Raw genomic sequence first — 17,997 nt, forward strand, 5'->3', positions numbered from 1 at the left:
AATTATAATAAAATAAACATAAATTGAGCACTTTACAGTTTATAGTCTGTGTTATAATTGAAATAATATTCAAAAATGTATAAAATACCCCAAATAATTAAGTAAATGGTAGTCTGTTATTGTTTAACAGCTCTATTAAGCATGACTAAAATTAAATCATTTGACACCCTGATTAATAATAATGGATAATAAGCTATTCTATTATTGGTGGGTTTCTTACAGCATGATCTAGCAAATCATTTTGTTGACTTCACTGGATACTATTCAGACTCTTAGTAAGGGAAAGTTGCCATATTTTCATCATTTAAATAATTTGTGTGATCACTTAGGCATTAAATCGCTTCTACAATGACCAGGAATTTCAGAGAGTCACGTTAAGGATTGTCTTGTATGATTTCTTACTTCCCAGAAAAAATTGCAGAGCAGCGTGTGTACCTCTGCCATACTGGTGGCATAACATGAAATGCAGTGGTCTCTCAGCTACATCTGCACTAGAGAGTTTTGACAAAAATAACAGGGTTTTGTTGACAAAACTTATGGAGTATGTACATACAAAATGCATTTTGTCGACCATCTGACGACAAAACTCAGCACTTCAGTCGATAGCATTCTGCCTTTTCATGATGAGGAATGATGCCTTTGTTGACAGTTTCTGTCAACAAAAAAATCAATGTAGATGCTCTTGGAGGAGGATCCGGGGGCCGTGTGTCAACACGCAGGGCTTCCGGTTCACTGGGCAGGCCTGTTTGCTCAGCTTCTAGTTGGCCATTCTGTTGAGAGAGAGGATGGGCAGTCTGGCTGCTCTTTGTCAACAGAGCAGATTGCTTGTTCAATCCGATTTTGTGTGTAGATGCAATCTGCTGACAGAAGTTTTGCTGGAAGATCTCTTCTGATAGTAACTTCTGTCAACAGATCACTGTCGTGTAGACATAGCCTAAATGTTCAGAAATAGCCAGGACATATCAGGGAAATTCCCCACTGAGAGACAAACATGTCATGGTTGTTAGGCTGACTGAGACTTGCTGTGAGCATATTTGTAAGTGATGTTGTAGCTTTACACTTGCTGGTGGTATGAATATACTGGAAAGAAGAGCACTTCCAAGGAGTTGGTACGGGAAGGGTTCTGTACCACTCAGCTACTGGTGGAATTGATAACAAACACATGCTGCAGCCCACTGGGGTTAATTTACCAAGTTTTTTTTTTTTAATAAATGGAAACTGTTTAGATAAGTAAACATGTGATATTCATATTATTTTGTCTTGCCTCATCCCTGTGGTGTTTTTTCTTAATTATCTATTCATGTAATAATTTCACTATTAGGGTCCAATGGTGCAAAACATTTTTACAATTGTAATACTCACAGCTGTGATGTTTCCACTGAAATCATTGTAGTTCACCCACTAGTAGTGACTATATTTGTTTTGAACTTCTTCCATGTTATGCCTTTGTCTTTTTTTCTTGCAAAGTGCCTGTTACAATTTGGGGCAATGTACAAATAAGGAATTTCACTGGCATTATATCTGTCTGAAAAGGCAGTTGGGAAATGTTCCGAATTATTTTCTAGTTTTGTATGTAATTTACATATAATCCTGGTGTTTTAGGTAACTAACACAATAGAAGGCTGCATCCTAAACTGATATAGCTTGGCACAGCCACATTAACCTCAGAGAAGCCATATTGATTTAATGTAATAGAAGCTATGGCCCACAAAAAGTAAATAGAGCTAGCATCCATGAAACCAATGTTACAGAAAAACTATTTGCAGGAATAATATGCTGTTTGACTGAATAAATAGAAAGAAATTATTTATAAGGCTGTTGAAAGGTATCAAATGCTCGATATTTTTATTGTCTAATTGTTGTTTTATTAGATTCCGAACTGACCACAACTAATAAAAGGCGGGGGGTGGTTTCTAGTTAAATATTTTTCACACACAGACCAGCAATCCCTGGCTATTATATTTGCGTGGGTATGAATACACCTTATGGGACAAAGGAAAGGGAGAAAGATTGCATTTTGGCAGTGTTTCAGGATGTTGCCTACAGTGACTTTCAACTAGTTATTTCACTGTCAGTCAAGCGAGAGCATATTTTCCTTACTGACATTCTTAGTACACAATATGTTTCTGAATTATCCATGAAATCAGCATGACTGTAAAATTAAAATTAAAATTTGCTACAGATGCTTTTCTTGAAAATAAACATGCACTGAAAAATGACTATTAAGTATTTACATTAGAAAAGATTAAGCAACTGATTGATACATGCTGTACTTGAAAAATTAGTTCTTCAAAAATGGAAATGTTCTTACAACTCACCATGATAATACTCTATTAATTAATCATGCATCTTGAATTATCCTCTAGTTTCTTTGTTTGAATCATTATTCATTTGACTGCTATGCTATGTGAAAAGCAATACCAATTAACTGTGTGTAGTGTCTGTGTTATGCTTGGGAAGGCAAAGATGACTTTTACTGGCAGTCCATTCCAGTAAAATAGGTGTAAATGATTAAAATCAAGCTTGCTAAACGTAGCTGTCCCTTCAGTCCTTTATCAGATAGATAGGACAGACTATGAAGTTATTGGGCCTGCTTACATCAGGTATGAATTTGTCCCTTTACAGCTGAGTATAATTACTGCAAATTATAGGTTTTTTTCTGTCACTAAGTGGTTTCACCCCTTAATGATACTACCTTGCACATTAAGAAGTAGTGCTTTCAAGACTTACAGCTTCATTTAAAATTAAGGGACACTAAATGATAGATGAGCTCCAGTGTCCAAAGCAACCTGATACTGAGTGTAAAGCTCATCACCTAATAAATTATTTTGTTAGTCTTTAAAGTGCTACTGGACTGCTTTTTTGTTTTGATAGTGTATAGACTAGCACAGCTTTCTTTCTGTTACTTATGCATAAAGTGTGCCATGATGCAACAGTCTTTCCAAAAGCAGCTCTTTACCAATGCCACAAGTGCTTTTGGCTTCATACATTTTCCCCACATGGCTCATCTTTGACAAAGTAGTTCATCAGAATTATGATGAAAAATCAATATTTGTCATGAAAAGGAAAACCCCAAACTCCTCAGAAGGAATTACGATATGTTTAAAGAGCACTAACATGACATCTTATCAAATGCTGTAGTTTATTCCTTTTCTGCAGCCTTAAATCAAATCCTAAATGACAGGCCTTTGTGTGCAGAGCTCACACATTCCTCATTTTGATTTTCCTTCAGCAAACCCTTAGTCTCAGGCCTTTGAAAGGAATACTTGAAATCCCTCCTGCCATTTTTTCCCCGCGTGACATTAAGGATAGTACTACCTTTTTGTTTGTTTGTTCTCCTGCTTGCATTTATCTGGCTACCCTGAAGGCATGACAGGAAAGCTGAAAAGAAGGGGGGAAGCATTAGACACCCTGTTTCAGAGAGGGAAACAAAATATAACCACTGAGAAGAATACTGATTTCTCCCTGTAACTTTTCATGGATACGTCTCTGTAAACAAAAGTGCATGTTGGGCTCTTTTTCATAAATCCAGAGTAACTCAGCAAAAATCAAGCTATCTTAGGACTGAGGTTCAAGGGTGCATTCTGCCACAAACTTCTTGTGTGACTTTGGCCAATATGTTAGCTACTCGATATCTGTCTACATCATGGGGTGTTATGAAAGTAAACACATTGAAGACTGAGAAGTGCTCAGATACTCTATGCATGGGGGCAATATGAGATAGGCGGCCATGGTACTAGGAGACCAGGTGGCAGGTGTAAAATGACTGACTGATATTCACAGGAAGGCACATCAGTATGTAAAGTGACTGGGTGACAAAGAACTGGTGTTTTTGGGGATGGCTGTTTTTGTAATGGTGGTTAGGCCAAATTAAAGGACCGGTAGAAAACAGCCTGTGTAGTCCTGGGCTATTCCAGTCCTAATCCTTAAAAGTGAATTTATTATTACTGAATAAATGTGAAGCTTGGGAGGGCTTGGGACTGTATTGGTCATCGTGGACCTAATTCTGAAGAACTCATTCAGGCAAGCCTCCTAGAGTCGTTTGGGGCTTGAATATGTATTTAAGTATGTGACTCCATGTAATTGTGCTTGCAAGTCATATGGCAGCAAGTATAAAAATCTTTAGCTTCTAGAGAGCTGATTTTGATGAAATACAGAATTTGCCTTGAGGAGCTGGGATTAGAAGTTGATAATAAAGTCGTAGGGCAGCAGGAAGTGGAACAGAGCAGCTGAAGATAATGAAATTGGAATGCTTCCTGGTTCAATGCACATGGTGGGAAAAGAGCAACAGAGGCCAATGTTGTTAAACCGTCATGTAAAGACTAAAGCAGTGTAAACAATAGGCAGGAGACTTTTAAAAGTATTAAAATATATATTGTGTGCTAATGAGGAGAATGGAAATGTATATAAAAATCAGAAGGGAAATAAGAGGAATAATTAAAGGAGAGAGAAAGAATATGGAGTGTAAAGTTACACACCGAACTATAAAATTGTGGTAGGCTGTAAAGAAGTAGGAGTTAGTGTAAGAATGACAAAAATGTAAACAAACTCCAGATTTTCTAGCAGGAATGGGTGAAGAAAAATGATTTAATGGCAGACAAAGCATCATGTCCACCACAAGTATTGGAGGAAATGAGGAAAGCTGTTAGTGAAAGATTAACTGATATGTCTTGCTTTCCTAAAAGACCTATTGGGGGCGGGCAGGGGGATTTAATATCCTTGTGTCCAAAGGGACTGTGAAATTGGTCTGAAATTCTACTCAAGCCTGGAGGAAAACGATAGTGATTTGGAAGGATTTGGTAAGGGAACACTTTTTTAAAAAATATTAGGTGTTAGATGTACTATGTAGTGATACAGCTATTAACAGATACAACATATTATTTAATATGGTTTGTGCAAAAAATGTTAGCAACAAAAGTTACCAGTTTAGAACCCAAGATATACAGCGTCATGCCTTCATGACAAATTGTTCGACCTTCTGTGTGCAAATCTAGAAAGCCAGAAAGAATACACGTCTTGCTGCAGACCTGCTTTGATAGGAGACAGGTAAGGATGAACCTAACCACTCTGCACTGAAAAATTTGGTGACCTTTCACCATAGGCTGCAAATGTCTCATGAATATCCATTTAACCATGTGTGGAGGGAACACCACTGCGACATCACTCTACACCTCAGGATAATCAAATTTTCCGTAGATGATGATGATAATCTAATACCTAACATTGGGTATTATGGGGCCTTTTATAAGATAGCGCAAAGCACTTTACAAAGAAGGTCAATATGACACAGTGCTAGTATGATGTCTTGCCTTGATTCAAAGTGGGAGTGTGGGATTGGGTGGATGGAGTGACCTGTCAGTGTGTGACTGCAGTAAAAGAGCTGAATGTTACGTGATGTACTGTAGGTTTCTGAAGCATTTACTGAATGGTCCACTTTTAGACTGTGGGCAATGAATTAATGAACTGACTTTGGGCGCTGAAAGGCTCTCAGAGGATATGGTGATGTGAGTGGTATAAAAAGCAGAGTAGAACAGAATAGAATAGGAAGTAGGCTTGCACAAAGTCTATTGCACCTGTATGATAAACATACGTAGCAGTTTCAAAATCATGGGTTTTGAAAACTGCACCACACACCATATTTCAAATTCTACACTGGGTTTGAGTTCAACTTTTCAGGGGAGCCAGGAGGTCCACGGGATAATAGCATCTTCAGTATCCAGAGAACCAGATCAAACCCAGTCTCATGGATAAGTGACTGAGAGCTATTTGTTGACTTGTGTGAAGTCATTTTCTTAGTGGAAAAGTGTCCATGTCACAAGGATTGTCAGCATAGTTAATGCTCATTCCCAACTTGCTAGCAGTCTCAAGAGGGAGGCCAAAGACTAAATGAACCACATGCTGGCCTCAGCAAATGGACCAGAAAACTTGTGGTGATGCCACCTTTAAGGTACCTATTGTCTCTATAAAAAGAAAACTTAATTCTCCAGAACAGACAAACTGGCTCTTTTTATGGGTGCATCCACTAATTTCCTGGATTCTTTTTCCAAACAGTGAATGTTGTGTGGGCTTCTCTGCGCTTGGTCCCTTATTGGTTCCCCTCTCTTAACTCTGTAACCTGTACTCCCTTTTCTGTTCTTTCCCATTCTTCATCCCTGCCTATTAGTTGATTCCTTATGTAACCTTCCCAGTCCTCATTCTTTGTTGTAGAATGGCTGATAAAGTTCCTTTTGGATGGGTTCCACTCATTCCTACAGGGATCAGGTTTGCTGACACTGTATTCATATTAAAAACTGAGGTCGGGGAGGGGAGGAGAGGTTTTTGCAGTTCTGGGCTATGTCTACACTGCAGTTAGACCTCTGCGCCAGGCCTATGACAGCTGGCTCAGGCTCACAGGGCTTGGGCTGCAAGACTAGTTAATTGCAGAGTAGATATTCAAGCCTCCCAACTCCTCAGGTCCTAGAGCTCAGGCTCCCGACAAAGCTTGAAAGTATATGGCACAATTAAACAGTCCTATAGCATGAGCTAAACACAAGCCCATTTAAATCACAGTGTGAACATTCCCTTGGAAAGCCAAAGTAGGTTGCAATGGCTTGGAGGAGATTTGAAAGTAAAAGCTACACTATTATTTCGTAATACATTAATCAAAATGCAATAAGAATGTATTTTACATTGAGATGGCTCTTTTCCTTTCTTAATACTTCTAGTTTAATACCTCAAGAAAAATACATTTTATTTGAGGTTTCTTATCAGCTAGTGTCCTACATTGGGTTTTTGTTTGTTTTTTGGGGACAAATAAAAGTTAACTACCCAATAGACCTTACATGCAGAGACAGACATGCGCTTACTTCCATGCAGAGTACAGGATTATTTAAGACTCTACCTGCTAATTAAGTGAAAATTGCTATGTTCACAGGCCTGGTCTACACTAGGGATCGAAGTTGATCCCAGGTACGCAATTCTAGCTAAGCCATTTGCAGAGCAAGAATTAATATACCAGTATTGACTTTCTTCCCGGGTGTAGACCTGGCATCTATGGGCTCGCACCAACGTCCCTTACTCTGTGCATCAGCCTGGAGTTGGAGGCAGGGGTTACACAAGGCCCTTCAGAAGGGCGAGATGAGGATCAGACAGCTAGCAGAGGAGAAGCGAGCACACAGAAAGCACACTAAGGACTTGCCAGACACCCACCACATCTGCAAGAGATGCAGCAAAGACTGTCACTCTCGTGTGGGTCTTCATAGTCACAGTAGACGCTGTAAATGAAGTCCTAAATTGAAACTATAAAGGGCGCAATCCATAGTCTATGCAGACTGAAGGATGCCTACTACTACTAGCCTGGAGTACCAGGGTCGATGGCTGAGCCCAGGGTGATCAATTTCACCATGTCTTCACACATGGGGCAAAATCATTCCTGAGACAATTGATCATGGTGCGCTGACACCCCTGTAAGTAAGGTCATACCCACAGCGTACAGGATCCTAGGCCTTTCTGCAAAATAAAACATAGGTTAGTGTCTTCATTTGAGAAACTGCTGTTGAAAGACAAGCTGTTTGATGCTGCTGTTTACAGTTATTACAGACACATACTAGTTGTCAATGGACAGAACTTAATGGATGTGCTACGAAGTTCTAGTCTTAGCTATGAAACTTACATTGCTATTATTCTACTTCAATGATCAACTCATAATCAAATTTGATCTCATTTAAGAGGTATTTTTTAAATGGAGCAGAGAATCATGCCCAAGGGTTGAAAGCACCATTTGTCCATTACAAGAGAGAGGTATTTGGCTCCTTATCATTTGTCAGCACTACCTTTGTGTCTGTTTTTGCTTTTCTCTTGTTAGATTTTTTTCATTTAATGCTAGAGCAATAGCATAGCAATCTCAAATGCACTCTTCCTTGCCAAGGAGTTTAGGGTAATAATGCTTGCATGATGTTTCTAATTCAGTTTCCAGAAACCACTATCAAAAACTAGAATTTTGGATGGTTTGTTTAAAACATTTAATCCTCTTGGGAAGCAGGGGATGGGGTGCAGATGTGGTTTCAAGAATACTTGATGATGCTCTTTCTTTGTCTGATTTAGACTTGCCAGGAACCAGAGCAGAACTCTCAGCAATTAGCAGTGGTCTGTGAAGGTCTACATGCAAGTGCTGAGATAGTAATAAGCCACACAGCAAATCTCTGATCCAAATTATATAATGTCTCTTTAGGTCAAATTCTGCTCATGTTTGCCCTGGTGCAGCTTCACTGTAATCGACTGAATGGCATTGGCTTTAGACTAAGGCTGTACTTGACCCTGTTGAAGTACTCCTGGATCCCAAAATGCAGCAGCACCTCAGTGATTATACTAAGCAGGATGGTCTAGGAAGTAGAGTAGACACGAATAAGAACTCTTTGCTGCTGCAGTCCCTGCAGGGTGGTACATGGGCTGACCTTAGAGACATAAGTTAGATCTACAACTTTCACTGACTCTGCAGCTTGCTAGATCTGCTGTGGAGTTGTAATAGTACTTGAGATTTGGCTACTATTGTATTGTCTGCCATCCCTTCATTTTTCATTTCCAACATCCCCCATCTTGTTCTTCTGTGCAAAAAATCTGTTTAGTACAGTTGAGCACAATGCATGTGAATTTCACATTACAACATGTTTATAGAGGCCATGAATATTTTTCTCCTTTTGAGAAAATGAGATTTTGTTTTTACCCAACCTTTTCTGTAAATAGAGCTTGAAAGAAAGATTCCATATACTTCACGCAAGTTGCATTTACTTTTACAAAGTTTTGTGTGTGTTGATTTAAAAGGCCTTAGAGTAAGTTACAGTTACCATGAGAAAGTAGAGTGCATCTGGGGATTAAGAAATTAAAGTTCTCCCTGAAACTTGCCTCTTTTTTCCCCACTATGATGATGGCATACCAAGTACGACTTCATGCCAAAGGCCCAGGCCAATGCGTGTGTGTTAGTAGAGACCAAGTGATTTTCAAATGTATAAAAATATAATTGGTATTTAAACTTCTTGAAAACTAATGGGATGTTACTTTCATTGTTTTCACTTATCTGTATCTTATTATAATGTAATAACAAACATAGACATTGTGTAAACCCTTTAGCGAAATAATCCATCAAAGGAGAAAGAAGTCTTGTGAAACGCACATGAAGAAGTTTAACAAAAAAGTGCCTATTTTGATGGTCAGAGATCAAAGCTTCAAAAGGTGTTCTTCATTCTCCATCATCAAAGGAAAAGACACATAAATAGTGACCCTATAGACTTAATTCTGTCAGAAGGATCTGTAAGTATGGATTCAGAGAAATACCCATCATCTCTGGACTGTTTGTACTCTTACAGGGAACTGTATCAGATAAAAGTGAAAATTCCCAGGGACAATCTGAGAACCCTGAAAAGACTTTTGGAAAACTGGCAGTATATTTGCAGTGTGTCTTATTCCACCATTTGGAATTACAAACCATGACTCAACTGTACATGTATTTTACATCCTTTAACCTCTCAATAACTCTTCCTTTGCTTAACTAATAAACCTTTAGTTAGTTTAATATCAAATTGGCTACCAGCATTGTCTAAGACCTAGAGTACCAGTTGATAAGTCTCTTGGGGCTAAGAGCAATCTAATGTGGTATGATTTTGGTTTAAGTGAGCTTTTATAATAAAAATCCAAGTATGCCTGTCTGTGACTCAATTGTGGGACTTGTACAGTGATCCAGGAATTCACATTTGTCACTGGCTTGGTGACTGACTATAGAAAACACCATGGCTACCTTTACACTACAGAGATCTTTCAAAAGAAGCTCTGCCAGAAGCTCTTTCAAAAGAGTGAGTCCACACACACACACACAAAAATAACAGATCCAAAGAGTGATCTGCTCTTTTGAAAGAAAGCATCCACACAGCCCTCACTCTTTTGAAAGAACGGGCCAGGGATAGAAAAATCAGCCCTATGAGGACTGCTCTTTTGGGAAAAAAAGGGCCTGATGAGCGTCTACACATGTTTTCATTTGAAGTAAGCTTTCGAAAAGGGGCGCTCTTCCTGAAACAAGAAAGGAAGAGCAGTTTCGAAAAGAGCACCACATTCTTTCAATTTACTTTTGAAAGAACACTTTTTGTGTGTAGACACTCCATGGGATCTTCCGAAAGAGCCCCCTTCTTTTGAAAAATCTTTTGAAAGAACTTGCTAGTGTAGACACAGCCCATGAGTTTAAGTAGTCTGCCCTGTTTCTGACAAACTGCTTTGAAGTAGGCACTCAGAGTTGTCAGCCGCTCCCGAAAGTATGACACTCACTGTCTGTTCAATAGTCTCTTTGAGGTTGCTTTGACATGGTGGACAGACCAATCTCTGAGCAGAAGTAATGACCGTAGTTCATCAGACATTAAAATGATATGCGCATTGTTATCACAGTGACTTAATTATGAAAGAGCTGCAGCTGTTATGGTGGGATTTTTTTATTCTGTCATTTGAGAACTTTCCTGCCAATAGCAAAGAGTTCCTCCAATTCCCCTCACATCTATAACCATTTTTCGGTTTCCTGCCATGTAGCTAACAGCATAGGTGTGGGAAGCGGAGGCATGGAAGGTGCTGCAGGACCCCCCAGATTTTACACTTCACACCAGGGTGCCAGCCATTAGCCCATGCCTGCAGGCCCCCACTGCTACACAGTCACCACCTTCCGGGGGTCCCTGCCACCAGCCCTGCTGCCTCTGGGGGTCCTGGCTTCTGGCTCCACTGTTGTCTGGGGTCCCAGCCAGTGAGTCAGTGGCTTCACTGCAGCCTGCACCACTGGTCATGCACCCAGGGCCCTGTAATTGCTCCCAAGCTGTAGCTCCAGCCTGGGGCAGTGAGGGGTGTGGACAGAGTAAGGCAGAGGGGATGCAGCTCAGCACCTCACCCCCAAAAATTGTTGTACCACCACAGACTATCAGGATGGTTATTTCACTGTTCCAGAAGGGGGTTCTGTGAGAATATTTCAAATGAAGAGGTTTCTCTCAGACCTTGTCCTGCTCACCTTGGGGAGGGGGATTTTTCCTGAGCCCTAACAGGAAATGCTTCTCATAACATTCTAGTCAGCATTTTAAAAATCCCAATCCTACTGAACTCAGTGGGCATTGGTCAGGAGGATTTTGCGAAGCCTATCCTCCCCCTTTCTCTCTCTGGGTGTCCTAGTACAATTTTATCACCTTTCTGAATTTTAATTCATTTGATTTTCAGTGTTCCAAATCTTGTGAAGGAGGATTCCGGGTTCGAGAAGTGCGATGTCTGTCAGATGATCTGACACCCAGCAACCAATGTGATACACAGCTTAAACCAGAAGAAAAAGAATCGTGTAATACTCAGGATTGTATACCAGAAATAGGTAAGGAGACAGGGAAACTTGACTGTTTTGACTGTGGAACTCCATCTAGTGGAGAAAATATTTAACAATCCTGCCTAGACTGGGTTCTGTATTTATTTTCTGTTGCAATGTTAGGAGTTTGCTTTGAAGTGGAACAAGGCTCTCTTTTGAAAAAGGTACAGTAAATTTTCATTGACTTTAAGGTCAGAAGGAACCATCATGGTCTTCTAAGCTGACCCTCTACATGTGGCAGGCCATAGATCCCTCATCCACCCACTCCTGATCGATCCATAACCTCTGGCTGAGTTCCCAAAATCCTTTTAAAAACTTTATTGCAGAATATCCACCATTCACACTTGTTTAGATCCGAAGGCAGCTCATGCCACATACATTAGTGGAAAATAAAAAGTCCCCAGGGTCTCTGCTAATCTGACCCTGTAGAAAATTCTCCCTAATTTTGGTGATCATATTTGACCCTGAACAAGTGAACAATTAACTCAGGTCCTTCCCTAACCATTGTCCAATCTCTAACCATTGGAGAGATTTACTGCTAGGCAGTCTCATCATAACATTCCCTCCATAAACTTATCCACGTCCATCTGGAATCCAGGTAGGATTTTTGCTCTTCTTTGAAGGCTGCTCCAGAATTTCACTCTACTGAAGTTTTCCAAAGTCTGACCTGGCCGATGGCTAGTTTATATCCATACATTCTTGTGTCCACACTGGCACTTTACTCCTCCCTCGGATGTATTTGGAGAGGGCAATCATCTCTCTCTTCAGCCTTCTTTTGGTTAGGTTCATCTAGCCAAGCTTTTTGAGTTTTCTGATTAAAATATTTTCCTTGAACACTGTCAGAAATTGACTTCCCTTTGAGTCCCAGAGAGCAGGAGAGATTTTTGGATCTTCTAATATAGCATATTTGGGGTGATTTTAGTGTACATGTTATAAAAACTCATATTTTGAAATGTTTGTTTTGGTGGGTTCTTACTTCTTGAGCCCTATAACCAGACAATCTGACCATGTGCAATAGTCTGTGTGTTCTAATACCCTGTAAAAGGAACTATGCATACAAAAATAATTTTCTTTAATGTGAACTTCCTGGTGTAGATGCATACCTTCTAGATTCCAAGGCCAGAAGAGGCCACTGTGAGCATCTGAAATCAGCCTGATTGTGGCCAGATTTAATCTCTTATCGTCACTGGCAAGTTTCACTATAATAATGATAGGTGTTTCTACAATATAAACTAATCAACTCTCCTTTTCTATACACATGGATGTAGAAGGACTAATGCTCTCTAATTGTCACATGACGTGCACTTTTAAAACTATTTGCTTGAAGCACTTATTGCATTTTTGCTATATCAAGTGTTTGTTTTCACATAGCAATGCACCAGTTTAGCTAGCCACCACGAATAGTTCCTGGTTCTTTCACTTACATTGTTGTAAATCGGGAATGACACCAATGAACTCAGTGGAGTTACACAGGAATAAAGCCAGTGCAGAATCAAGAGCCTGAATTTGAACCACACCTTTTATTTATAGTGTGTGAATACAAAGTAGAAAACACATGACTTCTCACCTTTCAGACCTTCAGGTCACATGATCTGGGATAAACTAGAAGTGTAGAGGGGAAGATATGTGGATTGTCAATATATGGCAAAGTGCTGGCAGGTGATTACTAGAAGACAGCACACAACCAAGGGAGCTTAGGCAGAAGTTTTCTGCTCCACATCTGGCTTCTCTCACATCTCTAGAGAAACCTTTATTGTACTGGCCATAGAACTTCCCCAAAATAATTCCTAGATTTCACTTTTCATCTTGATTATTTTTTATCAACCTGAGATGCCAAAGTAGAGTCATTTCTTTCATGAAATTGATTAACCAAAATATAACACTTCAGCATTAATTTGATACTTGTATTTTTCATGATTCTATGTATCCATTGCATTACTAATTGTAGTTGCTAGAGAAGGGGAGAAAGATGTATTAAGAAGAAGTTTGAACATTCTGTTCTGTATCAACTTTCTGGTGAAACTTGTTCACAGTTTAGCTTTGTAACAATTAGCTCTTATGTAGCCTGAGACCTGTAGAATTGTTGTTGTTCCCCAATAAAAACAGTCTTTTTCTTAAGACCCCTGCTCCTGGTGTTGTGTGATTACGTAAGAATCCCTCTCAGTTTTCATCAAGAAAGCAAATTTCTAGCCCTAATGTTTTTAAACATGAATGGAGTGCTTCCTAACGTCTCAGAACCCAAAAGGCAAGTATAAGGAACCCAACATTTATGATTTTTTAAAAAAGATCTTGGTATTTATAAGCCAATCCTGTGACTGTGAGGAGTCAGTACTATTAATAGTCCCTTGAAGCATTAGCCACCCAAACACTGAACCATGATATTGTTACCTGAGAATGTGAAAGTGAAAATGACACAAACCTAACTGTGAATATAAGTGCTAGTGTCTAGTCTGTTTTCATTATTCAAGACAAAGTAAGTGTAAAAAGCAAACAAATTGTTAAAAGCAAAGTAGATTTTTAAAATATGTACCCTATTTTTCTAACTTGATTCAACTAAGGAAAAGTTCTTGTGGTTTTGATAATCTAACTTACTTGCCTCAGTAGGCTATTTATAAATATATCCTTTTTTTCACCTGACAGTGAAACTTTAAAATTAATTTGCAATCTACCATAATCTGCTCCGATAGTATCTTTCTGACATGTAAAGGTCTGTGCTTTCTTTCCCCCAGATGAAAATTGCAAAGACAAATACTACAACTGCAATGTGGTGGTCCAGGCCCGGCTCTGTGTCTACACGTATTACAAGACAGCTTGTTGTGCTTCCTGCACAAGGGTGGCCAATAGACAATCAGGGTTTCTGGGACGCAGATAACAACTACTCCTTCACCTATAGTGTCCCTGTTTAACTTCAATATGGGAACATCAACATCGTTACTGTTTGGACTACAACAGGTTCTACCTTTGTAAAGAGTTGGTTTCCATATTGCTGAGCACATCAAGACTATGGTTATGTCTCACACATAACATGCATCATATAATAGGAGCTTTCTGGCTTTTTAAAATGTTCATTGTAAAACCGTGATTTTTAAAGCATTATTTTACTAATATTATTGTATGCATCTGTTCATCAAACAATTGTTATTTAAGGAAAATACCACCCTGCTTATTATGAACTGAACAAAAGGAAAACATCAGCCAAATGCATTTATTGGAGATATTTGACAAGTATAGATACAGTAGCACCATTATTTGCTGAGTACCAACTCTTTAATTTTTATGTTTTGGACTTACATTAGTAGATGGGATCAGTAGAACATGTTCATGAGAAGCGTTATGTCATTTTAAAAAAGACCACAGCACACTTAGGATCCATTTAAGCTCAATTTCCTGGCCTCCTGTGATTAATTACCTCAACCCTTCATACTAAATTAGTGTCCTGATTAAGCACTCTCTGCTATACTGTCACTAACTTTCTGCCTTCAACAAAGCAGCAAATGTATTTCCACTTTGACTGCCTCTAAGTGCCTTGTATCTAATTCATAAGCTAGAGCATTAATGTTACAGCTTGTAATTCTGTATGGACTTTGAAAGCAATATACTACCCACCACCTTATATCTTTTAAGTCTTTTTTAATGTGAAGCTAACAGCTGAAGCTCACATTTGCAGGTTATGTTCCTTTGTTGATATAAATTGTCACTTTACACCAGCAGAGGATCTTCCACCATGATGTAGCAAGCTCACTGCAAAATAATTTCTCATTACAGAACTGATCAACAAGTAACAGGACCAATCCAAATACTCATAAATTTGAGTTAGGATTGCCATCAGTTTCAGAAGCTGCCACGAAGTGAGCTGACCCTCTGCTTCTAAGCAGTCCATAGGTTTTTTTTTTACACTAATTGCAAAGTAATTTGGAACCCTGTACTAAGGAAATCCTGACTCTCAACTGTTGAAAGATTATCACAATGTAGCTTATCTTGTTTTCTATCCTGTATTGCCGTGTTCCATAGTAAACTTACTCTTTAAAGAACAGCATCACTTTACACCATCCTTTCCTGTTCCATTCAAGTATGGCTACAGATTTGCACCTGCGTTAGATGAGCTTTTGTTTTCTTTCCTTCCTACACTCAGTCCTGGGATTTGGTAGAGCTAAACAGAATGAGGCATTCACTGCAGATTAAAGGTATTAAACCACCTGAAAATTTCAATTTGTCCACTTTACAGACTCCTTTAAAATATTTCTGTTAGTAGCACTGCGTTCTGTTGGCGGGGAGAAAATACCTTGCTTATTGAATTACTCATTGTAATGTACTCTGAACCCAAATGAGATCCTTATCCTTGAGTCCATTTTTAAGGTATCCACAGTATGAATTCAAAGAGGGTGCCAACTAATCCTATTTATACCTGATACATGTTTACTGCTGAGCATAAAACTACTCCTATGTTGGTTACCTTTTAGTCCTCTTGTACTACCACTGTTTGATCAGGAGTATCCCATTAGAATCAGTGGGGCTGTGTCTACACTTGCATTCCTCTTTTGAAAGAGGCATGCAGATGAGGGAAATCAAAAATGCAAATGAGGTGAAGATTTATATATCTGGTGCCTCGTTTGTATATTATTCTTTCAAAAGAGCCTCTTTTGAAATAAGAAAAGCAGCATAGATGTGGCTCTTTAAAAAGTAAGCCCCGTCTTTGAAAGAACCCTTCTTCCCTTTTTTTATGAGAAGAGGGGTTCTTTCAAAAATGGGGTTTATTTTCAAAAGAGTTGCATCTACACTGCTTTTTGTCTTTCGAAAGAAGCTCTTTTGAAAGAATATGCAGATGAGACACCTGATATGTAAATCTGCACCTTATTTGCATTTTTGATTTGCCTTATTTGCATGCCTCTTTTGAAAGGGGAATGCAAGTGTAGACACAGACTGGGAGTTCTACTTTGTCTGTAAAATTTGATATAACAGTGTTAGCCGACATTAAAGGGTCTAATCTGTGATTAGAAACCATTAAATGTCATTAAAACTTTGATCATCCTGTAATAAATTGAATTAAACAGTGAGAGAACTGTGTGAAATTGAAAGGCTTATTTTATATCTTTTAAAAAGATAATGATCACTTCCCAGTCCTGTGACTTTATGTCATGAAAAATGTCATCAATGCAAGGCCTTTGTGTAGCTCTTGAAGATTTGAAATTAAACTGTATGCAGTAAATTGTTGACTAAAGTATTATGGAGCAGAAATGCAGCATAAGCAAATGACATATTTCCAAAGAAAGTATATGTAAATTTTCAGATGAATGTAATATTGCAGCAAATCTTTACATCCTGTAACTACTGTTTTGTCTCTTTTTCCTTAAGGGAAGTGTATTTCATCAGATTTAGGGGAAGTAATGAGCTTCTTTACATCCCAGATGAACTAAAAAAAATGTATGACCCATAAACAGTTTGCATCTTTGCACCTTTGGATGAAGTGAGTAACAATAGCCGTGAGTTGATAGATAATTTGTGAACATGGTGCCTTATACAGTTTGCAGGCATGTTTTAAAACATGTTGCTCTTGAATACGTGGCACCTGGGATGGCTTATGAGGATTTATTTTTTGTGGGCTCCATTATAATTTATCATGAAAGGAGGCAGAGTTCATAAGAGCCAAGAGTATGTATCCGTGTATTACTGCTGAAGTTCATTGCTTTGTTTGTTAAAGCTTTGTTATTATATTGATAGTTATAGAAACTCAGCTGTCTGGTAGAACACCAGTTTTCATGTGTACCATTTAAAAAGTATTAGTCTGACCTAACTGAACACCATACAATAAGACATAAGCCTGATTGTGGCCAGATTTAATCTCTTATTGTCACTGGCAAGTTTCACTATAATAATGATAGGTGTTTCTACAATATAAACTAATCAACTCTCCTTTTCTATACATATGTATGTAGAAGGACTAATACTGTCTGAGTATAATTGTCACATGACGTGCACTTTTAAAACTATTTGTTTGAAGCACTTATTGCATTTTTGCTATAACAAGTGTTTGTTTTCACATAGCAATGCACCAGTTTAGCTAGCCACCACGAATAGTTCCTGGTTCTTTCACTTACATTGTTGTAAATCAGGAATGACACCAATGAACTCAGTGGAGTTACACAGGAATAAAGCCAGTGCAGAATCAAGAGCCTGAATTTGAACGACACCTTTTATTTATAGTGTGTGAATACAAAGTAGAAAACACATGACTTCTCACCTTTCAGACCTTCAGGTCACATGATCTGGGATAAACTAGAAGTGTAGAGGGGAAGATATGTGGATTGTCAATATATGGCAAAGTGCTGGCAGGTGATTACTAGAAGCCAGCACACAACCAAGGGAGCTTAGGCAGAAGTTTTCTGCTCCACATCTGGCTTCTCGTGCATCTGTAGAGAAACCATTGTGCTGATCTTACATGATAGAGGCAGATTTGGAGTGGTGATGCAAGTCAGATGGCAAAATTTACATAAACTTCATATAGCCCAGTTCCCTGGTTCTTCATATAGCCCTGGTTCCAAAAGAATATAGTGGGAATAATCTGCCTTTGGGGCATAATGCAAGGTCTCGTATTCATGTTGTTTTTATGATGCTTATATGATCTTGTGTCCATGGCTAAATGGTACAGA

General features: G+C 38.8%; 1 protein-coding gene across 1 annotated transcript in view; it reads left to right on the forward strand.

Moving 5' to 3' along the window:
- The window catches only part of THSD4 (thrombospondin type 1 domain containing 4), a 593,806-nt gene extending 577,944 nt beyond the window's left edge, over nt 1–15,862 (forward strand). The window contains exons 16-17 of the mRNA XM_075006841.1: nt 11,215–11,359; nt 14,080–15,862. Coding sequence (XP_074862942.1) covers nt 11,215–11,359; nt 14,080–14,222 — 288 coding nt within the window. The 3' untranslated portion in view covers nt 14,223–15,862. The remainder of the gene's footprint in view (nt 1–11,214; nt 11,360–14,079) is intronic.
- The last annotated feature ends 2,135 nt before the right edge of the window (nt 15,863–17,997 follow it).

The sequence above is a fragment of the Carettochelys insculpta genome, chromosome 12 (genome assembly GCF_033958435.1).
Source record: "Carettochelys insculpta isolate YL-2023 chromosome 12, ASM3395843v1, whole genome shotgun sequence".
NCBI lineage: Eukaryota > Metazoa > Chordata > Testudines > Carettochelyidae > Carettochelys > Carettochelys insculpta.